The sequence below is a fragment of the Python bivittatus genome, unplaced genomic scaffold (assembly GCF_059951505.1).
Source record: "Python bivittatus isolate LINGU-HERP-01145 unplaced genomic scaffold, Pbiv_v1 ctg000700_np1212, whole genome shotgun sequence".
NCBI classification, from domain to species: Eukaryota; Metazoa; Chordata; class Lepidosauria; order Squamata; family Pythonidae; genus Python; species Python bivittatus.
The window spans coordinates 83,817,945-83,844,130 of NW_028277098.1; the positions used below are offsets into that span (position 1 = coordinate 83,817,945).

A 26,186-nucleotide genomic window follows, 5' to 3' on the forward strand; every position below is an offset into this window, starting at 1 on the left:
CTCTAACCTTGTCCCTTTAGTCAAGTATATTTTAGGATGCAGTGTGCAGATATAATTCGTTTCAATATTTATCTGGTGACCTTTGTCTGTACAAATATCAGAGTAGAAATATTGAATATGTTATGTCCAACATTTTTATATCTGTCTTCAAAATGGGGGGGGGGGGTGGCTTTTGCTTTTATTATATGTTTATTACTTATTTGCTATTTGTGGTTTTGGACTCGATGTTTTGTTTGCTTCAATAAAAAAACAAATATTAAAAAAATCTAATGTACACACAGTGGACATTTTAAAAAATAGTTTGCACTTTGGATCTAGAGGGTTAATTTTCTACTCACAGCTCAAACATATAACATTTATGGCAACAAATAATCCAAACCTTATCAGTAAAAGTTTATAAATGGATTTTTGCAAAGCAAGGCATCCCATTACCTAAGAGGGGACTTATTACTCAAGTACATCACTGTTTTGTGTCATTATCACAGTTCTCAAATGATGCCCCTTGCCCTGAAGACAAAGTTAGTCAAGTCACATAATTTTCTGCAACATTGTCTGTTGATGATCCAAATGTCTGTAAGTTAGTCAATGTCTATACACTTCACTAGAATAGGGGCCATTGGAAAGAAAGGCATGGGAAGATAAACAATTATATTTGGGGAACTAGAGGGAGGATCTTCAATAGCCACAGCTTCCAGTGCCCTCCAGAATCTGTGCTGAAAACAGCAGAGATCTTGGTCTTCTGTAGTGCACAGAGAAGTTGGCACCCCAATGAACTCACTGTCATTGGTGGTCACCCCAATGAACTCACTGTCATTGGTGGTCACCCCAATGAACTCACTGTCATTGGTGGTCACCCCAATGAACTCACTGTCATTGGTGGTCACCCCTTCTGGATCTTCATTGTTTCTACTGAGCAGTTTGCTGTGGTAGGAAATAGAACTGTGCAATGCTTCAGCTTCAAGGGGAAAAGGTGCTCCAAGGCATGCTTGGGCATGCATACATCTGCCTACAACATTTTAAGCCAAATGAGCTTCTTTCCTGGGATCACACTACTCGTGCAGAAGGCAACCACGTGATCCTGGGGAAAGACACAGCTGCTTTCAGAAACTGCTAAAAGACACTGTGTGAAAGGCTCTTTTCCTTCTCTGTCCAGCCCTAATATCAGTAAACAGCATACCAAGTGTTTTCCCTTGTCCCTATTGGCCTGGCTGAATATTTTTAATCCTCCATAGGGTGAGTGAGTTAGAAAATGGAAACCTACCGATCAACCTTCTATATAGTACTGGCTGGAAACCAGTGTTACAATCCACTCTAGAGAGAACTCAGGAATATGAGAACTGAGAACAAACTTTGGTAGACCAGCAATTTACCTTTTAGATCAAACCACCATTTAAGAGATGGCTTTTTTGCTGGGAAGAAGAACAGTATTGTCACTATTGTGACTCCAGTAACTGCATCTGTGACAAACCTAGCAGAAATGGAGAGAGGATTCTATGTAAGCAATGGAAGTAAATCAGATTTTGTTAAATAAGACTAGGTTTTGATATCAGGTTTCATGAACACATACTGTCTATAATTAATTTTTACTGCCCTAAAATATTCAGTTGCTTCTTTAGAAAATTAACTGGAACCTAAAATTACAAATTGGAGAACGCATGAGAAGAAAGCCTTTTTTAAAAAAAAAAAATCAAGACTAGTCTTTAATCATTGAGTGATTATTGATAGCTGGCCAATTATTGGAAACAAAAGCCCAGTGAAATAATCATATTCCAAAAAGAAGAGACCAGACTGTTTCACCAGCTACAGGCCAAAGAAGTTCGGAGTCAGATATGTCCATGCGCGGACCTGATGAAGATGCATTGTTGAAGACCTGGAAGAGTAGGATGGACTATACAGTAGTAGGTGATCCTAAAAGTAATGTGGTGTAGGACATATAAAGTTCTGAATACCAGTGAGGTTTCTGAACTGGATTCAGAAAGCAAGTGCAGCTGTTTCAACATCGGGATGAAGTGAGACCTCTGAAATAGGCTTAGCACATCTTTTAAAAGAGCAAGAGGGGGAAAAAACTGCTTCCCCAAAAGCCAGGTGAACATCCAAATCCTAGCCTTGTCCAAGTGCATGAGGAAAATTAAAACACCCTCCCTGCAAATATTAAATGTGGTCCTTAGAAGTTTGTCCACCTTCGCTCTAGGGCCTTAAGCAAAAGTCCTTCACACTTCTAGACAACAAGTTTGCTTTTAACTGGCTATATCAGATTACATGTTTAATCTCCATGTAAAGTAAATGCTCTACAAGAGGACTATTATCTTTTTTTCATATTTCTAATGGTGGAAGAACAAGGCTTATCTTGTTTTAAGATGGAAGGGAGGGAGGGAAGATAAAAAAAGAAAATCATAAGACCTTTCTCTCTGATACATGAAATATGTTAGCCTTAGCTAACATGATGCCCTCCTGCTATAATAAGATATAATTTCCATCTTTCTCCAGTGGACATAGCTAGAAGAAGACAGATTTGGGAACTTCAACTAAGGCATGATCAAAATTTGGCATCACATAATACTATCTCTCTTAGCTATAGAAAAAGGGTTTAAAATGCAATACATACAGTTTTCGAGGAGAACTGAGAAATCAGTTGATTATACAATTCAGTCCCAATGAAGTTTATAAACAGCATTATTGGAGGAAAAGAGTATGAGATTTCTATGTATTCTTGTGAATTGGAAGGATGTTCCCACATTTCAAATAATCATATAACTACATTAACCTTCCAGATATTTTACAATAAAATTAGTGTAAAGTATTTGTTTAGAATGACTTTTTCAAGAAATATATGAGCATTTGGTCTAATTTTCCTTTCAGCATAAGACAGCATTCCTAAATCTCCTATCTACCTGAACGGGTTCAAATAAAAGAAAAAAATGCTTACCCTGGTGTGAATAAGCTTGCCCAGCCTGTGATGAATTTTGGATCTCTAGAGAATAGCAGGATCGCAAATAAACAGAAGAGAACAAATACTGCCTGTTCTGCAAACCTGTTATGGAATAAAATTAAGTTAACCACTGCTTTAAACATTTGCTTGAAGTTTAAGTGCAGCTAGAAGTAGCAGATGGTAGAGATCATGAAGATGAACAAATGATTTAAGGTGTTTTGTGTATGAAAGGCAACAAAATGCAGGAGAAACCTCTAAAATGAATATAACTCCAGAAGTTACTCATACAGTATGTTATATAAGGTATAATTATGTCATATAATGAGAGCCAGTTTGGTCTAGTGGACTAGGTATGGGGGAATCTGAGCTCTAATCTTGCCTTAAGCATGAAGCAGTAGTACACCTTCTTACTTGAATTCAAGACCCTCCCTGTACAGCTGACACATCGAAGGTTCCCAATTACATGGATAGGTCACAGGTTGTACATAAGCATGGATACAGGCTATCTTCAGGCATTCAAATGAATGAATATCAGTACAAACAAACATGAATTCACCTCACACACTTTCATTCTATTTGAGGAATTGATGTCTGAAATGGCTACTGTATATCTGGAAGGTTTCATAGGTGGCAGCAGCTGCTGATCATGGCTGATCGTGAAAACCTAAGCAGATCCAGACCTGGGTAGTATTTAAATGAGTGACCACTGGAAAAAAGGATAGCCCTAGACTAGATTGGAAAATCAAAACAATTCCAAAAGGCAACAGCAACCTATTTCCATACTATTGCCAAGAAACATGAATGGATATGTCTGGAAGCTCAACTCAAAACGAGAGTTGCCTATATTTATATCTGGAATATGTTTGCCATGGAGTTCCACACCTTGGTTACATTCTGAATAAATGACTGTCATGTGTTATGCGTGCAACCGCCCTTGAAGATAGTTCAGAGACTACAATAGATACAGAATGCAGTACTATTATGTTTGTGGGAACTAAGACCATCTTGTATTGATTACATTGGTTGGTTATTTGTTTCCAGGCACAATTTGAAGTCATGTTTTTTAGCTTTAAAAACTTCAGTGTATGAGCCTGCCCATATCTTAAGAATGAGATTGGAGGGCTTATTCTTTGGCCAAACAGTGAGAACTGATAAACTGGCAGGTATGGATAAATTTGGTGAATTAGGTCATCTTGGTGCATTTCTATGTCTGCATGTTTAAATTGTATTTTCAAATGTTTTGTGATTTATACATCAAATATTGATGGTAGTACCCTGAAAGGTGAACTTTTTTTTTTCCTGAATAAATAGATTTTGTATACATGGAGAATATGTTTCTAGAGTCATACAGGAATGTAGCATATAATAGTCAGAGTCAGGAATGGTGGCCATTATTTTGTTCCATATGTGCATGGTTTTCCAGGAATGTGAAAACAATTTATATTTAATGTGCTTATATTAAATATAACACTATATACTAAAAATCTAATTTAATAATCAGTTAAAATCTCAGTATTTGGATGTTGGGAAGGGGTCAGGATGGAAAGCTATTTCATAACTGAGCACTTAAGAGGAGATTCATTGGTAAACAACCAAAGCATCAAAACCAAATCAGTAAGTAAAAGCAGAAAACCATCACTAGATTTAAGGAAAAAACAAGAGACAGAAGCCATTTGAAAGAAATCTGGAGTTTCTAATCAAATTGGCAGTGGCTGGTTTAATGCAGTTTTCATATTCTTAAAATGGTAAAAGCCCTTTGATTCTTACGGTGACACTTTGCAGGTTCCTGGTATATAATGACTTGAATGGTTGAGTGGGAGACTAATTTCTTGCATAACCATCTCCTAATGATGAAATCTTATAAGCAGCTTTTCAAACAACTTGTCTTAACTTATTTTGTAGTATCTATGTAATATCTATATGCAGCTTTTAAAAGTCAAGTTTATAAAGATAAAAGCATAACAAAAGAACAACAAAAATCTGAGGAAAATGAGCAGCTAAAAACGTTTTCTGTTTTCTTCTGAAAATGTCCACAAAACAGCCCCTTTTGTTGTTGTATCTGAGAATATACACGGAGGTACAACACACAACCACTGAAGATCCATGAGCCAACTTTACCTTATTAAATACAGAAGTGCAAGCAATGATCTCCATGAATAATTTACAAAACAAAAACCCTCTAATTACACGGGCTGAAGTTTTCTAGCTTTTGTGATCATTATATAAATGATTATTCATGAAACACATCGTTTATTGGTCTGCAAGATCATTCCTGAGTGCCCTGAGCTACACATTTTCAAAACTCAGTGGACTAGCTAATTAAAGAATTAGCTCACTCTTTACTTAAATAATTTAGTAGAGATAATTAAACACATCATCAACTACAATGTTTCAAACTGATTCTGCCATCTGAAATCTGCTCCAGAAGCAGGGCCCCTACTAAACATTCTTGACCAATGAAAAGAAGTCATTAAAACAGAAACAAAAAAAGGCATAGATGAACATGTGTTTCATGGACCATCTTATAACCACAGTGATTTGTCTTGGTCCTCTGTAAAAGTACAGCTGATGATATATATTGAAATCTGAAATTTATGAAAAATCCCCATTATCAGATGATAGAACTGACATTAGAATTAAATGTCTATCAGCCTCTGGCCACTATTACAAAATGCAGAACTAAGAGGCCTTAATTCTGACCTAGATGTATGATCTTAAACATCGGTATTTAAATATGTGATGCCCATAAAAAATAGGCAGAGCTTCCAATGCATCACTATCATGACTTTTTTTGACCATAACCCGCAGACACATCTGATCTTAAATGTGACTATAGAAATGTTACCATTATAATGCATTTATCTGGTATCTCATGTTCTCTCCTAATAGTTTCATCTTCTTGTCTGTGGTTTTTGTAACTCTCATTGTGACTTACTTTATTGGTCCCAGTTTCTCATAGTCTTCCTTTATAACTGCCCGAGCTCTGCCTTCTGCATCAGCTCTTATCTCTGACTTCTTCTTGGTGCAGCCTCTAACAACAGGGGAAGGAAAAAAAGTTGCTTAGTTCAAGTTAAGTAACCCACATCTCCCCAGTTCATCCACAATGTTTATTGTAAGATCCAGGCTTACAGAAAAGAATTCACACTGCCCTTGATGAATATGATTTTTATTTTCTGATTTTGTGGTTTTAAAGTTTTGGTTGATTGTTTTAATATTTTTTGCTTCCAACTTCTTTTTAACTTTAGAGCTATTGATAGAAAATAGGCTATGCATCTAAGAGATACTTTTGGATGACAATTTTATCGTGCTATGAGAATACGCTATTTACATATAAAGTACTGGCTATATTAATTGCTGTCAGCATCATCTGCTATACACACAATATGTATGTGTTGGCCATGCCCTTCCATGCCACAAAAAGTCTGATTTTTTTTCAGAAATGTAACCCATTCCCAGCACCACTGAAATGTCCAGACATTGCCTCCTTCTTGATGGGTGGTCCTTTGGTGACATTCAAGAGTTCACCTTAGATCAGTGTTTTTCAACCTTGGCAACTTTAGGATGTGTCAACTTCAATTCTGGCTGGGGAATTCTGGGAGTTGAAGTCCATACATCTTAAAATTGAAAAACACTGCCTTAGATACTAATTTATCTGAACTTCTCTCTCCTCATTTCTTCAATTCTCATTTAGTTATCTGGCTAGTTTTCAAAGGATGTGGAGGGAATGTAATGAAGTAAATGATGAACAAGTTGTCAAGGGGAGGTCGGAGTAGATCAATGTTGTCCAAACCTGGCCACTTTAAGATGAGTGGACTTCAACTCCCACAATTCCCCAGCCAGCCATGCTGGCTGGGGAATTCTGGGAGTTGAAGTCCACTCATCTTAAAGTGGCCAAGTTTGGACAACACTGGAGTAGATGATCAATCTAGGAGTAAGGAAAACCACTACTTGGTAGACAGCAAGAATAATGATTGCTCGGCAAGTACTCCAAGATTCCCTACCCCTTAAAAGGGATGAAGCAGAGCATTATGAATGCAAAAAAGCAGCGAAGGTAGATTTCAATATTAATCCCACTGATTTTTATATTACTTTAGAAAAGCTTGGATAGTAACATGAACTGGTTGCCTGAAAATGCTCTAAGATGCAAGAGCAGGTCTATTCAGCAGTGCAGGCTTCCTCAGTTTGGTGCTTCCAGAATTGTGCCACATTTCCAAGATTCTAGAATCGGGTACCAGAAATTATGAAATGTGCTTCATATAATAAAAACCAGGATAGAAATATTATAAAAACATCAATCAAATGGATATGTAAGGTGTGACTGAAAAATAAGGGTATCCAAATGGGAAAACATGCGTTTTAAAGGAAGTGTATATGTTGCAGAAATCTTTACATGGCCTTTTTCTTTTCAAGCCATATGCATTAATGTTTTAAAAATTACCATTTTGCCATAAGAGAATATTCAGCATTAAAGAAGATAACTCCAGAAAGTCACACTACAGTAAGAATCAATACAGAGAGGAAGCATCACTCACCTCTAATTTAAATATGCTTAAAATGCAAACATAAAGCAGTTTTTAGAAGAGGGAAAGATTACCACGAGAGATGGGCATTTTTGATGCCTCACTATCCTGTGTGAAAAGTATAAGCTATAGACAAGCTAGAGCCTCCTGCATCTGCAGGAAAGGAATTGGGAGAAAAATGCCCTGTATGATTAGTAAATTTCTGAACCATTGAAGGAGCATGCTTGAGTTTGGAATCCTTCTCTACTCTTCATCTCTACTGCATGCTATTCCTCACTAGCAAAGAGGGGCAAAGCATAAAAATAGCACATCTATAAAACTGGAGAAAGTGGTTTCTTGCCCTTGTAAACAGCATTAAATAAAGCACGACACTGATGTACGCTGCCAAAAGTCACATGGGAGTGAGATGAGCAGCCCTATAAATTTAATAAATAATAATAATCATTCATTGATAATTGTGTGTGTGTGTTTGTGTGTGTGCATGTTTCTTCAAAGGATGTTAGCAGAAGACTTCTCACTATTCTTTTATTTAAGATTTATGACCAGTTGCTTTTATACTGATATGCTATGCGCTAAAAAAATAGCTTGCACTTTTTTAAAATTAGAAAATAATAAACCGTACTGTACTACAAAAGTTGATAAAAAAGCAAACAATTGGGACATCTTAAAAAATACATTATCACTATTTCAGCTGCCAAAATGACATTTTCAAAGGTTTTTGCAGTTCATTTTAATACTTAAGAAGTCCTGTTTTTGAGAAAGAATTCTGAAGGAAGTGCCACCATGAAGAAGAAGCAAGATCTAGCCCCCTCTGACTGGACATCAGTAAATGTGATGAGGAAGTTGTTGAGGATGTTCATCTTGGCATTTTTGGCAAATGTCAATTATAAAACTGTGAAGAGTTAAAATGATGTTTATTACATGGGTGGAGACTATTGAAAATTTCCACAAGGTGTGGGCAAATAAAATGTTCTTTAAAACACATATAAATATGGCAATGGAATGTAAGCAGCAGTCTTGTCCAGAACTACTCAGGGAGCACTGTATGAAACTCTTTTTTTTTTTGTTAGTAAAATAACTGAATTTATTTCTTTTCTCCTACTGGGTGCACACAAAAGTGTATATGCAAAAGAAAAAAAATCAGCCTCCCCAGTTGTAAAAAGAATTCCTTTGTAACTATAAAAGCTGCATTGACAAAAACAGTTTCTCCAATCTTCTACAACTGGGCATCATCTCTATGTATTGAAGGTAGATTTCTCACTTCAGCACAAAGTTGCTCCATTTCAAAGGCACTTCTCATAATTTCCAGCTAGATTAATTATGTAAAGTACTCACTTAGGAAAAAAGAAAATATGAGGAATTTTGAGGAACAAAGGCTGAAATTCAAATGTGTTCTTGCTTATTAGTCAGGCTAATGACTAATGAGCAGGACTTAGCTCCTATGTGATTTGACCCATCTTTTTTTTCCACCACCTCTGCAAAATGGTATCAGTGGTATGCATAAAAGTACATTCCATTTCTAGTCAGATCCATGTCACAGTGTTAAATACCTTGCTGGATTTCTATTAAAGCTAAAAAGCCTTGATCAATTCTATCAAATAAATAGTTTATACTGGGGAGCTGTCAAATGTATAACTAAGGGCATGCTGAAGAAAAGGATTCTTGTCTATGGTTCCATTCCTTAAGCAAACTGGCAGCTATTTCTTTTCTTACAATGGGGTAGGAGAAAAATATTTACAGTAAGAATATATGAATGAATGAATGAATGAATGAATGAATGAATGAATGAATGAGCAATTTGACAAGTACTTAGATTTAAAAGGTAAGGATGCCTCTGAGTCAAGCTCAGGTCCTGAATATTGAGACATATCCATACAGTTTTCTTGGTAACAGTACCAAAGTATGTGGTGATGGTGTTTTTTTCACTTCCCAGCCTAGCCTATAGCCCTAGTATTCCATACAGATCTCCCCCTGAAGTTCTAATGAGGCCTAACCTGGTTTAGATTTAGAGCAAAGACAAGGTCAGCGAGGTGCTGAGGTTTGAATGTAAACTTATTTAAATTCTGTTCAGAAGAAAGATCTGTCAGAGAACAGTTTTCATTATGAAAAGCCAACTTATCTTTAAAAATAAAAATAAAATATAATAAGGAAAGTGAGACCTTAAAGGAGCCTATTAATAGTACCTGAACAGGTTTATAGAGCAGGTACACAATTCAGCTAGTCATAGTCTTCTTCACTATAGTGAGATATATTTCTATTTATCTTAGATAAATTCTTTATAAATGTGTACCTGTTGTACATAATTTTTATTCAGAAATTAAGGAAATGTAGTTTCTTTGGGGAAAGAATATATAAATGTCAAATTACATTATTTTATAATCAGATTATTTTAAATACAGCATTATTTAAAATACAGATATTGTATTATCATTATTATCATCATCATCAGATCTTGGCAGTCAAAACAGTTAACAGTAAAAGAATAAAACACGAAGAGAACCAGATTAAAAACTGTTAAAAATAGTTAAAATCAGCTGTGAACTAGCTCAGACGTCTTAATCTGTGCCATTGGCAGATTACTATTATAATGTTTATGCTTAAAGTTTACAAAATGCTTTTTTGAAACGTCTCTGAATTCCTCAGAAATGCCTTCAATTGGAAAGCAAATGAAGACATCAGTGGAGGTGGGAGGATGTTGTAAGTACCCAGATTACAAAAGGTTTACAATAAAACAGTTACCAATTAACGAATTGTGTAATGAAATCACTGAAGTTTAATCCTTGTCAAATGTAACGTTGTCCTGGTCCAAATTTCCAAACACATACTTTAACTCTAATTCTACAAAACCAATGAAGCCTGAAGGGGAAAAAACCCACAAGCTTTTTACTTTCATAACATGCAAATGTCTGTCATAGATGAACTTACAGAAATTCAGTACATTTAAAGAAATCCAATAACTACAAGAACAGAACATTTCTTCTACTTACTGAATATTCAACTGTTTTTTAAAATCCTATTCTTTGAATCTTATCCTCATTACAGTAAATTAGTGAAAGTCCCTGCAGCTCTCAAAAAAACTGTCAAGATCAGTTACAGAATTTTGATCATGATGGGGGAACACATTTAGGAAGAATTGAGATAAACTGTTCTGGGGTTAGCAACTGGAGAACACCAGGCTGGAGGAGAAACTTCTCTACAACTTCCATCTCCCAGTTTTGCACTTGAAATATCTTGCTATGTATCTTTTGGGTGTAATGGAAATTTCCAGTTTTAAAAGTCAGCATGCTCAGGAACAAAAGAAACAAACCAAATTGTTTTAAAAAGGCCTTTTTTGTTTTTGTTTTTAAATGAAAGCTATTACAGAAAATTACATCAATGAAAATGGATTAAATATACATTCACCTTAAAGGTGTCCTGCATTCCAGCTTTTGGATGAAACCCAGTTAAGTTAATTGCTTTGATTGCAGTTGAAAACAAAGACATTTTATACCATATAATCAGATGTGACAATACCTTAAGCTAATGCATCCATAAAGGAAGGATATCCAGAGCCATCCAAGAAAAAGGAAAAGTAGCATTAAGGGAAAGGCAAACACAAACCAAGAGCCAAAATTCACAACATCACACCCTGGGAAAAAACTTGGAGAAAGGAAAAGGCCAATTAATACAAAGTGAAGAAAATGTCTTTCAATAAATTGAAAATATGAAACATACAACCAAAACAATATGACTTACAACCTTCCAAAACCAATTTATAAAATGCAATTAATAAAAGATATGCCAAGATTGAATTTTTTTCACATTCTCTAGGAAAATCCTACTCATGAATCCTAACTCTGTAATTCCTGACACACACGTTGGCTGACTTCACATATTGCACTAACCTATGCTTTGCTTAATAAACATTTTTAAATAGGCCACAATTAGTTGGTTCACCCATTGTGCTCGCAAAACACAGGGCTGGATTCACATAGTACAATAAGCCAATATCAAACCGTCACATTATAGTCAACTGCATTGTGTGAACCTGGCCAGTATCCGAACGTTTCCTATTATCACTGCCAATGTTCTTAGTTTTCTACAAATCCCAGCTGCCCAACTCTGCCAAACACTGTACCTCTTCAACTGTCCTGAAAGAATGAGATTTGGTGCTGTTCCAGTCAGTGTTGCTGTTCCACCAATACTAGCAGCGTAAGGGATGGAAATCAGAAATCCTTTCCATATATTTGTCTTGTATTCTTCTTCCTTCCTTACATCCAAGGAAATGTCAACTGTGACTTCCTTCTCTTCAGTCACGTCTTTCCTTCAAAACATTCCAAATAAAAATACAGCATTTGAAATCCCTTTTTGTTTCTCTGTCTACTGTTGCATTCAGAGAGGGACATTTGGGCCAATTGATCAATAACAGAATTAATTCTACTGCTGGCAGGCAGGACCTCTGTGGGTTCAGGATCGATTAGGCTTTAAGCAGCAATGAATTGCACCAGTGACACCCAACATTTTAATATTTTTTGTTTAGCATTGTGCCTATGTTTAAATAGATGAAAAATAAAAATAGTTCCACTCTACAATTAATACAGAGATGGGAAAGCTATTGCTGGCCACAGGACACATTCCATATTTTTGGAAGCATGAGGCATTATGATGTAAAGTGGTTGAAGCTATTTTACATGAGCAAGGAGAGTTAGACTTTTTCCCTAGGGTTTCTTTTTTTTTTCTCTGTAAATGCATGTTGCCGACCCCTGCTTTAAAGGTATGTAGCAGATGGGAATTCAGCAAGCACAACTTTTCTTTCTCCTGCATGACAATTTCCTTGTCTTTGCTCTTTTATGTAAGTATGAAAAATATTTAAATTCTGGGTGTTTGTTCCTTTAAAGACAAAAGGAGAGAAGTTAACCTGAAGAGCCATAAACCTGGTGTCAGAAAACCTAACTTGTAGAGGGTTCAAGGTTCAATCTCTAACATTTACTGTTAAAAGAAACAGGGACCCAAAAGACCACTGTGAGAGCTAGGAATGTGTGCTAGAAGGCAGGAACAGAAGAAGCTGCCTCATACGGAATAGGTGTAGTCATAGGTGAGCCATCAGTGAATAGGTGAACCATAGACTAGGTCCATCTGTCCAACAGAATCAACAATGATTTGCAGAGGCTCCTCAGATTTTTCAGGCAGGGATCTTTCACAGCTCAATCTGGAGATGCCCAAGATCCTTATTACAGCCTATTGAACAATGACCTAGTTGGATATTGTGTAAAACCACTGTTTAACACATTTAACAATACATGTGTGAACCTGTTTGTCTTTCCATTCTCTTACACTGGCAAGCAAAAAAGTAGGCTTTGCTTCCATTTTCAATTAATTACAGTCTTGTCATTCCATCCAAACAGTCAATTGTAGTTGATCTGAACTACAATTTAACCAAGGTAACAATCTTTTCAGCTCCGGGGGCCACTATAGTGGCCATTAGTGAGTTCAGTGTTACAAACATTGCATACACATAGAGTGCCTTCACCTTCCCATCACATGCTTTCTTCCCCAATACAGAAGCATTTTATTCCAATCAAGCAAATAAATGACTGAAGGACTATGATGCTATTCCACCATTATAATGATACTTGGAATCGTAATATAGGCAGTCCCCTTTTGTCAGCTGATTGACAGAAACAAGTGTAGCACGATATTGTTACAGGGGTTACAGCAGCCCCCCCCCCCCCCCCCGCACTTCTAATGATTGAATTCATGGGGAAGTTTGTTGCACCGGAGAAAGGAGAGATCTCTTTTGCAGCACAACCAACTGGTGGGATGATGGGAACATGAGTACAGGGAGACACTAAATTGCATCCATCTTTTAGAAACTAAAAGATTCCCCAGGCACTGCTTAAACAAGCCAGGATCACAACATATTTTGATTTTGACTTGTAAGGCTAAACCAGTGCTAAAACTAACCACAGTTAGTCCTGATTAGGAAGACATGATGATAAACAGCAGTTCCTTGAAAATGGAAGCAGGCAATTTTCTCCTTGCAACCCTATCAGAGGAAAATAGAAGAAAGAATACACAAACCCCAAATTCACTTTTCCAGATTTCTCAAAACGGGCCATCCAGTTATATGGAACAACACCCAGAATTCTGGCTGCTGTTGAGAATTCTGGGAACTGAAATCTACGGATAGTATCTGGAAGTACTCCTAATGAGGAAGGGAACTAATTCTTAGTTCAGAGTTTCATTTGAACACCACCAATATTTAACTAGGTAGACCTGGGAATAGCTTCATGTTTGCATAGAACTGGTAGAGTCTAAGTAACCTCTTCCTCTTGGAGGTATACAGAATATGTCAAGGTTTTATACCAAGTATAGAAATTGCACTTTCTCCAAGGTAATTTTTAATTATTATTATTTTGGTGCTTTCAAGTCCATTTTCTGATTCCTGGTGACTGCCTGGACTAATCCCTGCAGTTTTCTTGGCAAGGTTTTTTGGAAGTGGCTTGCCATTGTCTGCTTCCTAGAGCTGAGAGTGAGTGACTGGCCCAAAGTCATCCAGCTGGCCTTATGCCAAAGGCCAGACTAGAACTCACAGTCTCCTGGTTTCTACCCTGATGCCTTAACCACTACATTAAACTGGCTTCCAATACACCCTTAGCAGTTATAAAAAGATTAGATCAGTAGATTTATTGCACAGAATTAGAAAAACACACATATATTCTCCATCTAACACCTTGGAATCCTGCCCTCTCTATATATTAGTCCCCAGGTCTAAATTCTAGGCATCTTCCTATCATCTCTTTGCATCAACAGCTGTGCTTGTTTCACAACTGGGAAGGTTCCTGCCATCTGTCCCTTGTTTACAAAATGTCTTTCCCTGGTAAGAAAGTCAGAGATTCCCAACTCACCAGCTCCAACTCTTACAAACTATTGCAAGATCTGGAAGATTTTTTTCCTATAAAAAACCAGGAAGAAATGCCATGGGAGCTTACTGCCAAGTAAGCAGTTTCATACTTCAGATATTGTCTTCCTTTTCATTAGCAACTTACTCATTAATATTTGTTAGAAGCTGCATCTCAGTTGGCACCATGTGAAGTTTATTCTGATGTACTGAAGCTAAAAAATAAACATTTCAAAAGAGTATTTAAAGAGACAGAAAAATGGTTCTTGAAGTATATTTATATTATCATTATTGTTTATTAAATTTGTATATCCTTGACTCCCAGTGACTCCCACCATTACAGAAAATGGTGTTGTTATTTAAAAGCAGTGAAGTTAAATATCTCAATCCTATGAAGCTACTTGTGACAGAGGAAAAGCCTACAAGTTCGAAAAAGACATAAATGCCATCATTCTAAATGTATAGCTGCGGGGCTTGCCTCTGATTGCTGGGATTGGTCAAAGAATGTCTACAGAAATTTGAAGATGCGTTATCTACATTTTCATGAGATTGGCTCATTCAGAAATCAAGTCTCTATTTGAGGTTACAGCTGCCCCAGTCTTACAACTCTGGTTAATAGGCAGAATTCAAATATTTTCATGTACAATTTAAATAAAAGTCTAACAAAAGTTATTGTTAACATTGCTTTATATATCTGCTCTCTCCATAGGCATCAAACTAAAAGTTGAACAACCACACAAACAGGAAACATTGTTCATAAATAAATGTGACGCGGCAGACAGGATTCAAAGGCAGCTGGATAATAAATCAGAACAAATATTACTAAATTGTGGATATAGCACAGAGTGAAAGAATTAGCAAATAAGAGGGACTGCTAATTTCTCCCATACTAAAAGTCACTCTGATTTCTTGCCAAACTGCAAAAGCCTCAGCTCAGCAGACCTGCAGCAACTGTGCAGAATAAATAATATAAGTTTCCAATCAGAGTATACATCAGGGTTGGGCAAAACATACATCCTTCCAGATGCTGATAGACTATTTTATTTATTTATTTTTATTTATTATTAAATTTGTATGCTGCCCATCTCCCCCCAATGGGTGACTCTGGATGGCTCACAATTAAAATCAGAAACCCCATCAACAATTAAAAATCCCCCCCAAAATAGTTAAATAGATAATCCATTAAAAATCAGATCTAAACAATAAACCCTGTACATAAATACCAAAAACATTCAAGATGACGGGGGGAGGCAAGGTCAGTCACCCCATAAGCCACCTCCACTGGTGCGAGTCCCCATCCGGCCACCAGGCCTTCTGGCACAGCCAGGATTTCACCCCTTTCCTGAAGGCCATGAGAGTGGGGGCACACCGAACCTTGGGAGGCAGATTGTTCCATAGGGCGGGGACCACAGCAGAAAAGCCCCTCTACCTACTGTAGATCCCACCAGTCGAAATTCCTTGACCAGTGGGGTCTGCAACATACCCCTTCTGCTGGACCAGGTGGGGCGGGCTGAAATAACCAGGGTGAGACGGCTCCTCAGATAACCTGGTCCTGTGCCATAAAGGGCTTTAAAGGTGATGACCAAAACCTTGAATTAGACCCAGAAGCAGACCGAAAACCAATGCAGCTCGCATAACAGTGGTGTTATATGTGCCTAGGGGCATTCAGAACTGTCTGTGCCGCCACATTCTCACCAGCTGAAGCTTCTGGATACTCTTCAAGGGTAGCCCCATGTAGAGTGTGTTACAGTAATCCAACCGGGAGGTGACCAGGGCATGAGTGACCGTGCGGAGGGCCTCCTGATCAAGGAAGGGGCGTAACCGCCGCACAACATGAAGTTGCGCAAAGGCCCTCCTAACCACGACTACCACCTGCTCTTCGAACAGGAGTCGTGAGTCCAGGAGGACCCCCAGATTACACATTGGGTCTGTCTGGGGTAGTGTGACCCCATCAAGAACCAAAAATGATAAACTCCTGGATCTTGAGGCTCCCCGTATCCACAGCCACTCCGTCTTACCAGGGTTCAGTTGACGCCTGTTGGCCCCCATCCAGGCCCCTACAGCCTCCAGGCACCACAAGAGAGTAATCACAGCATCACTTAGGTCACTTGGGATGGAGATGTATAATTGGATATCATCAGCATACTGATGATACCTCATCCCATGGTGCCGGATGATCTCACCCAGTGGTTTCATGTAGATGTTAAATAGGTGCGGCGAAAGCGCCGAACCCTGAGGCACCCCACAAAGTAGGGGCCGTGGTTTGGACCTCTCGCTCCCTATCAACACTGATTGGGTTCAGCCTTGGAGAGAGGAGCTGAACCAACACAACACTGTGCCACTCAGCCCCAACTCCTGCAGCTGACCCAAAAGGATACCATGGTTGATGGTATCAAAAGCCGCCGAGAGGTCAGGAAGAGCAAGGATGGATGCACTACCCCCATCCTGCTCTCACCAGAGATCATCCAAAAGTGAGACCAGTGCTGTTTCTGTCCCATTACATTCTCTCTCATAACTGGCCACACTAGCTAGATCTGCTGGTTGGAACAGCATTTGTAGGGGCAGTAGTTGTCTCTCACCTGCAATTCTGTAAATGTCAATATTTACATATGAATGTTGACAAACCAAGAAAATGTTGTGAATGTCTAAAAAGCATCCAAGGTGAGTCAATGAATATTGACACCTAAATATAATTGTCAGCTGATGTCAGTTGTTCTTTGATGTCTGTCTTAGAAAGAAAGAAAGAAAGAAAGAAAGAAAGAAAGAAAGAAAGAAAGAAAGAAAGAAAGAAAGAAAGAAAGAAAGAAAGAAAGAAAGAAAGAAAGAAAGTGCATATTTGCTTCTGGACATTCATAAAATTCATCTCTGTCTACATTGAGATAAATGTCAATATTCACTGCAATTATTACATTTAAAAAAAAAACATAGGGACCTGAAATATATCGACCTGGCCTCAAGGGAATGTGTTCTTCTAAACTTACTAGAGCTGTTGCAGCCTCCCCCCCTAAAAAAAGTTTTGGCAGCAAAACTATATTGCTTTTACTGGAAACAAAATATGGCCATTCTGAATTTGTAGTTTCATACCTTAATGCTCCGTGAATTTATCTAATCACCACTTAAAACTATATACGTTTTAGTCAATCTCTGGCATTTGTAGTAGCAGATTCCCTAGTTTAACTATGCTGCATGAAATATTATTTTTTGACTGTTCTGAGGCTCTGAGGTGAATTTAAAAGCTTGCTGGGTACCACATACGTTCACACATCACACTGCTCGGAATTTGATTTGGCTGCTTTTTGCTTAAGGTGTTACATGAAGCCAGTGATTGTGATTTGTAAACATGGTTTATATCTTAGTGCATGGTGAGAATCTAGGCAATATAGTTTATTCAGTAAACTGTGGTTATGGTAACAATGACTGACATAAGGTGCAAACTCAGTTATTAATTCTTTTCCTAACAAAAATTATATTACTGTTAGTTTTGGATTTTTTTCTTAAAGGAACAATAAATCTACTTGCAGTTGCACGTTTGCTACAGCAGACAAGCTCTCTAGATCATCTTGATGTTGGAACATGAGATTTTATCTCTGATGGCACTGTATCTTAGTTTATTTGGATTTTTCAAGATTCGTAATTAACAAAAATCATCTGTAATTTTTTTGCCATTTTTTTAGAAAAATGTACTTTTACATATTTTGTACTTGTAAAAATGTACTTTTACATACTTTTACATATTAATATTATACCTCCATCAAATGCTTGTTTTTGTCTTTATAAGAACCTAATTATCTTACTATATTTTCTGCAGAGGGCCAGCATTAGGGTCACTAAGAATTAAAATGCACTGTTGAGCCTTGATTTTAATAGAACATGTGCTCTTTTCCTAGATCTTCTTGTATAAATTTTTCCATGTGGAACTGCCATCTGCTTTTACCCACTTCCTCTTATTAAGACCAACAGAACATTACAGGAAAGCACCAGATGGACAAAGTCTATGAACCTGCTCACTCTGCTGTAGAAAGTATGTATCTTACTGCTCAGTGAACCTGTGACTTTTGCACTGTCATGTTTTATACGTCACTGTTTTCACCAATCCTGGCATTCTTTCTCATTTAAGCAATAAAATGGTGCCTCAGTTCATGACCGGAACAACAGGGAAAAAATTAAAACAATATTGTACTATGGATGTGCTTTTCCACTCCATAGTACAATCATGTATGCCTCAGGTTGGGCACATGTTGATACAATCCAGTTTTTGGGTTTGTTCAAACTATTATGAAAAGGATTGTGTTCTCTGAAAGAGCAGGTCTGTAACCAAGGAGTATTTCTTGCTCCTTGGCTATTTCAGATCTACCGATGGTGGTGGTGCCAGGAAGAATTCTCTCAGATGTGAGTGAACCTGAGCTGGCTGGATCTGGCCAGAGTTATCTGTGTCTTGGCAGCCCAGAACTGAATTATTGCAACATGCTCTATGTGAGGCTATCCTTGAAGAATAACGAAAAGCTTGTAGTTAGTGTGCAGTGAGCTAGCTAGGTTGCTACCATATACAAGGTACCATAATCCATCATACCCATCCTGAAAAATCTGTGCTGATTGCCAATTATTATCCAGGCTCAATTTAAGATGTTTAAGACCGAGAATACATAAATATAGTAGGACATGGCTACTTGAAAAGGGGCATCCACAGGGAGGGGAAGAAGGGGATGTCAACAGTGTCAAAATGATCAGCGTTGGGCATAACCCCTTGCCCTACCCCTTTTTAACATTCTCTGTTGTTTCTCCCAAACTGTGCAGCACACCACCTCTAAAACCTTGACTGATCACCACTCCTTCTGCTTTTAAGCAGTATACGAAGATTAAACTCTTTAACTTACATTTTTAAAATAGTTTCTTAATAGCCATAACTGTTATTTTATGTATTATTTTAATTATTTTTGAGTAATTAGCCATCTTGAGTACCCTTTTTTGGATAGGAAATGGGACATTATTATTTTATCATCATTTTTATTCTTATCATCATTCTTGCCATGATTACTATTATTCTGCCAATAATTCTTTAGAAATAACTCCAATTGTAAACCATGAAAATGTTTATACCCATATTTCTGAAATCTGGCAGGCTCCATCCACTCCTCTTCTCACGCCTATAAATGTTATTATATTATTTCAAAAAGTACAAAAGATACTATTCCATCCAAACAATCTGAGCAGCACCGACCTGCTTCTTAAGCACTCACGTGAGGTTTAAACCAGACTTTTCTTCAGTTCATAGTCTTGCTTTCACAAGAAACGTTTTCCCATACTCAATTACTGTTGTTCAAATACAGGAAAATGCAGTTTTGAATACTGTATACATTTGCAGTTCAAATGTCCTTCTCATTCCTTGCTGCAGCACCATGGCAACCAAGAGATATGTATTTGTCAGAAAATGAAGTCATATTTTTAGGAACACTGGAATGGGTCATTCAGACGTACCTTGATTTTCTTCTTTTACCCTATTGTGATCCTTAGATGTTTCCTTATCTCCAAAAAGGCTTTTTAGAACAGCCATTGCAATTGGTAGCATCATAGCAGTAGAGGCTGTGTTGCTCAGCCACATAGACAGGAAGGAAGTTGTTAGCATCATGCCTAAAATGAGCCTGAAGAGAAGAGAAGAGAAGAGAAGAGAAGAGAAGAGAAGAGAAGAGAAGAGAAGAGAAGAGAAGAGAAGAGAAGAGAAGAGAAGAGAAGAGAAGAGAAGAGAAGAGAGAAGTCTAAAACTCAGTCTTACAGAATCTTTTTTTTTTAATTTCAGTTGAGAAAATCCCATGATGATACCACTAAAGATTAATCAGTACAATATCACCTACCAGCATACACCAACTTAGTGCCTTACTATCAGTTCTACCAGGTAGGCCAGATCAAGAAACAGATGCCAGGTATGCCAAAAACTACTTTTATTAAGATCGGCTATAGTAACAGAATCTTGCAGGTCTGAATGTACTTCTCCTCCTCTCTTTTTTATCTTCATATGAATTTGGGGGAGGGGGGTGTCTGTCTGAGGCACTTTCAGATCCCTCCTGCCACATCTGGGCTTCCACAATGTTTATCTGCTTGTTGCCTTGGTAACAGATCTTCCTTCTCTCCATCAAGGTCATCCTCTTTACTCTCTATACTACAACTGTTACCATCCCTGTTCTGACTGTGGATAAACAAAACTGACCTACAGCACAACCCAAATTATAAGGGCCTAACAGGAACAGGATTTAAAACTAGCCACAAGGATTAAAGACCCAGCAAACGGCTCATTAGCCAATCCTGGCTGATCTCAAAAAAACTGAGCTGGGTCAGACCCAATTTGTATTTGGATAAAAGACACCAGAAAACCCCAGGATTGTTGAATAGACTGAGAAATTGAAACAATATCCTAGAAGAAGGCAGTAACAAACCACTTCTGTATCGGCAGCACTACAAACGTGTTCATGTGAGTCACCAGGAGCTGAGGTTGACTCAAGAATGCTTTGACTTTACTTTCTTTGTGGGTGGTGGTGGTGCCTTCTAGTCAGTTTCTGACTCCAAGCGACTGCCTGGACCAGGCCCTGCAATTTTCTTGGCAAAGTTTTTCAGAAGTGGTTTGCCGCTTGCCTCCTTTCTAGGGCTGAAAGAGAGTAACTGGCTCAGAGTCACTCAGCTGGCTTTGTGCCTAAGGCAAGACTAGAACTCACAGTCTCCTGCTTTCTAGTCTGGTGCCTTAACCACAACAACAAATTGGCTCTCTGACTTTACTTACAGGGATTAAAATGCAGGACAAAAAGAAACCTAGGAGAATAGAAACATCTTGACCTGTTGACAAGATGTCAGCCACATCTGTAGCATTTATTGTGTTTTATTTATATGCTTAAATAGGTTTTATATTTTGTAATTATTTTCAATGAGTAGCAGTTTGGAAATATTTTTCTAAGCAAGTCCATCCTGTCAGATCTTGCAGCTGTGGGTGCCTTGTGTTACTCTGTGTCAAAATAATGAGAGATTATAACCAAACCCACACTATGAAGGACTTCAAATGTGATAACCAGCACCTTCAGTTGCACCTGGAAGCCTACTGGGAGCAGTACTGTTTGTACAGGAATAGTGTTCCATAACAGTAACTTAATGCACCCATACCTACTCACACTACCACATTCTGGACCAATTGCAGCTTCTGAGAGTTCTTCTAGCACAACTCCATGTAGTGTGTGTTGCAGAGTGACCAAGGCATGAGAGACCATGACTTTCCAATCCAGAAACAGCTAAAATTGGTGCAAAAAAATGGATTTGTGCCTTCTGCTCCTCAAGCTGAAACTGAGAATCCAGGAGGACTCCCAAATTATGCACCAGTACACTTTGTGGGAACGCTATCCCATCCAGAACAAATGATAGAAAAACCCCAAATCTAGGGATCCCTAAGACCCACAGCTACTCAGTCTTGCTAGGGCTAAGCCAAAGCCTGTTCTTCCCCATCCAGTCCCCCACAATCTCTGGACTTGGGGAGAAAACCTTGATGTCATCACTTGGTTGGCCAGGTAGAGAGTGCTGTATGGAACTGAGTATCATCAGCATATTGATAATGATTATCCCCATGCCAGTGGATGACCTCACCCCATGTAGATGCTAAAATAGGAATGGGAAAAGAATAGAGTCCTGAGGAAACCTGCAAAATAGAGGCTTAACACTACATGTCTTCCCCCACCAACACTGCCAGGAACCTGCCCCAGAGGAAAGAGGACAACCACTGCAACCACTGTGCTCTCCACTCTAACCCTCCAAGATAATCCAGAAGGATACCTTAATCAATGATACCAAAGATCACCAAGAGATCTGTAAGGGCCAGCAAACCTCCCTGTAGAGGAGGTTTTGTTAAAAGAAAACAATCTGCCTAATTGTTCACCTCCAAATGCTTCTTTTCCTGCATGTCTGCTGCAACAGATTGTATAAGATAAAGCATGGCTTGACAATATATAGAATCTGACTTGCCAGTCCTCATGAGCTGTAGCTAGTGTGGCCAGTACTGAAGGAGGATGGGAACTGCAGTCCAACTGCATCTTTGAATATCACACATTGCCAACCCCTGCAATACTGTAGCCTTGTAGCAGCTGGAACAATACATCTATTTTAATTTATTCCAGTGTCAAGCATGCCCTGCACTTTAATTCCATATAAAGAGAGGGGCAGACCTAAATGTTGCAGAGAAAATGTTTGTATTCCTGACATGTTTTAAATTGTCTTCCTCTGGAGTCATTTCTCATTCATGCCTTGTGTTAAATTTTCACAGAGATGATTTTGCTCTCAATTGTGGCCCCTGACTACAAAGTTATCACTGTGACTTAATCTTTGACATCTGTGTTAAGATCAGCAATATCTGATTTTCATCACTCCCCTTCCCCCACATTGGAAATACATAAAAAATAAAAAGATTTATCTTCATTATAATTCAGCTTTCACACTTCTAAATCACTTAGGTTCCATCATTTCAAAGGGAGGTTTACATATTTATTCAGGTCTGCACATGGAGTTCAATGAGGCTTATCCCCAAATCAATTGAAAAATTAGTTTAGCCTTCTTCCAGGATGAATGGTGCAATTTTAGGGATGTTTAATTAGAAGTACATTCCACCAGGAAACTCCAAGGCTGTCTAAGTGGTTGCAATCATAGCTACTTCTAAGTGAAATCACAAAGAAGTAAAGCCACAATCTGAGTCCCATTACTGCATAGTCATATGACTGCACTTATCTAAAGATTTGACTTTCCCTAACCCAGAGCTTTTATCTACACCTTCAAATGTTGAGTGAAATATATCAAGGGTTCCACAAGACTCCTGAAAGTCATCCTTGTCTCTTGGTGTCTTTGTGGACACATCCATGTAGTTTTCGTGCCAACAGCATGAAAGTGATTTGCCACTACCTGCTTCCAGAAGGCATTTTCAACTTCCCAGCCTCACCTGCAGACCTGAACTTTCTTGATGGTCTCCCTTGCAAGCACTGATTATGTCCAACATTGCTCAGTTTTTGAGATCATCCAGAGACAAATAGGTGCTTCCACATAGCTGGGCTGGTTATTTATTGGCTTGCTACATTTTTCCACTTAACAATTTAGTTTGAGTTAAAACAACGTTCATCAGAAAATAAAAATACAAAATAAGGCCCTAAAACCATGTAGTTTAAGATGCATGTTTAAAAAAAGAAGCAAAGGGTGAAAGCAATGCCACAATGCTCACTGCATCACCAGAGCTCTATAGATCTTAACAATAAAACCAAAACATACATTTTCTGCACTTTGCATAATGCTGCTTATCCCAAAAGAAAATAGTGTGATGGGTATAATGAATGTATAGAATATGCAGCATGTCTAAATCAATAAATCACTTCTCTAGGTAATAAGGATGAGGAATGAATGAGTTTAGCTCACGCATTACATGAACTAAAGGTTAGGTATAATAAAAAATATCCAATTCTGTGAGATTCCATTCAACCCAATTTTAAAATATATATTAGGAAATATATGGTTGTTTCTACCTGCCCCATTAGGAGAGGCATCCTGCAGGTCCAAGCAATGAAAGAATGTCACCTAGTGGAACCCAGAAGGCAGCGTTTTTCTGCCATGGCCCCTGCCCTGTGGAATACCATAGCCCCCCACATTAGATTGGCCCTGACCCTGCCAGCTTTCTGGAAAGCTTTGAAGTTATGGATGCATTCCTGAATCTGGGGATCAGGGGGTTAGCTGGAGCCCCAGGTGGTGGTGGTGATGATTTACTGTAGATCAGTTTTTACCTCTGTGTCTTAAATGTTTTATACACTGTCATTTTGATGTTTATTTTTATCGTGTTTTCATATGTAGATAGCTACCTGGAGTTGTTGGGGCAAGACAGGTGGCTATACAAACCAAATAAAAATATATACTTATACTATACTATACTATACTATACTATACTATACTATACTATACTATACTATACTATACTATACTATACTATACTATACTATACTATGGAAGTGTATTTCCAAAAGCTGTAGAAGTCTTTTTAAATGAATTTCCAGTTTGATGATCCAGACTTGACAAATACAAAAGAACCTGACTAAATCCAAACTTGACATAGTTACCAAAAGTCAAAAAGACTAGAACTTGGAAGGCCTGGGTTAAAGTCCCTCCTTGGCCAGGCAAGGTTACTGCATGACTGTGGCTCAGTCATTCTCTTTCTCTGCACAACCTATACCACAGCACTGGGGTTGGGGGTGGCAGGAAAGAGACAGAAAGGCAGAGTGGTATATGCCATCTTTTGTTCGTGGAGAAAAGATAGGAAATAAATCGAACAAATCATATGTAACTGGGATCCACATATCTCTGCTAGGTGGTAGATCACTGTAAGAAGTGCAGCCTTAGTCCATCCCTTCTTTTCTTATTTTTACACAAAACTGAGCTCTAGTTTTAGTGGCTCCAGTGGTTACTTACCTGGCTGGTTGGACTCCTACTAACATAAGGATTCTTAATGCAATTCTGCGATGCAGATTCCACTCTTCAATGGCAGCTGCCATGATCAAGCCGCTCAAAAAGAGGAAGTTGGTGTCTAAAAAGTACTGGGGACAAACTTTGCTGGCTGGGAGAACTCCAAGGAAAGGAAACAGAATTATAGGGAGAAGAGCAGTCACCGATAATGGCAGAGCTTCGGTGCACCAATATACAGCCATCACCAAAATGACGTAGAGACATTTTCCTTCCTGCAAGGATATCAAGTGAGAAAAAGGGGGGGGAAGAAATTATAAATAATTTCTAAATCACTTGGAACATTGCAAAGACTTTGTAATCCTTATTTTATTCTCATTGATTACAATATCAATGTTACAAATTAGGTTTCTGTTAGGCTTGTGAGGTAGTCCAGACAAAAAGCACGGCCAGGAGTACTAGCTCTATCTTCATTGTAAGGTTATATTAACAGAATCTTGCATGTCTGAAAGTACCCCCACACACACTTTTACTCTCCCGAAAACTAGATGTTTTCTGAGATGTTTTCGCCATCCCTCCTCTTTCAGACTCAAATTTTGTTTATCAGTCCATTGTCTAGGCTGTGGCTCTTCCTCCTGTCTCCCAAGGTCACTCCCACATACCATTACAGTTTCCAATTTTTCATTGTTGCTTTAAAAAAAAAAAGATGGGGATTTGAAGTTTACATCACTATTTGCCCAAAAATGGGTTGGTTTATTCTTGGATTTATGCTTAGGCACATTTAGAGGGATCAAACGTTAGGGGAAATATCATAAAAATATTCAGCATAAAAGGAAACAACGAAGTTTGGGAAACTATTACTACCAGTTATCTCCATGCTCACAACAGCCAAAATTCACCTGACAAATAGTATAATCAAGGTTTCCCCTGTTGATATGAGCAATTGCAACACAGCAAAGAGAGGAAGCAGACCCGAAGTACACACTTACTTTGGATGAGAAAAGTTCAAAGAAAGTACGAATGAGATTGAGGATCACATGTAGCTTTTTCATAAATGAGAAGGAAGTGGTTTAGATATATGTTCTCTGCTATAAAGACATGTCCTGGAATTGGGTGAGTTTAAGCTCCAGCACTGAGAGGCTCACTATATTTGACTGCTTTCCAAGAGGGTTTTTCCCCATCTCTCTTTTTAAAAAAAATATTAAGAGTGTTTATATAGATAAAAGACAAATACAGAAATATATAAAGAAAAGAGAGGAAAAGAAGGAAAAGAAAAAAGAAAAAGTGCAGAGAACAATACAGTAAAAGAAAGAAAAAAATATATAATTAAAGAAATGACTTCTGCATTTACAGCAGTTCTTTACAGCAGTTACAAACTCATTATCCCTCTTCCCTCTTTAAC

General features: G+C 38.1%; 1 protein-coding gene across 1 annotated transcript in view; it reads right to left on the reverse strand.

Annotated features, from left to right (window-relative positions):
- The window catches only part of SLC13A3 (solute carrier family 13 member 3), a 54,110-nt gene that overhangs the window by 11,582 nt on the left and 16,342 nt on the right, over positions 1–26,186 (reverse strand). Inside the window, exons 2-9 of the mRNA XM_015888390.3 lie at positions 24,794–25,059; positions 19,805–19,968; positions 14,478–14,544; positions 11,567–11,752; positions 10,963–11,088; positions 5,865–5,960; positions 2,927–3,031; positions 1,371–1,468 (exon numbers count right to left, since the gene is read on the reverse strand). Coding sequence (XP_015743876.1) covers positions 1,371–1,468; positions 2,927–3,031; positions 5,865–5,960; positions 10,963–11,088; positions 11,567–11,752; positions 14,478–14,544; positions 19,805–19,968; positions 24,794–25,059 — 1,108 coding nt within the window. The remainder of the gene's footprint in view (positions 1–1,370; positions 1,469–2,926; positions 3,032–5,864; positions 5,961–10,962; positions 11,089–11,566; positions 11,753–14,477; positions 14,545–19,804; positions 19,969–24,793; positions 25,060–26,186) is intronic.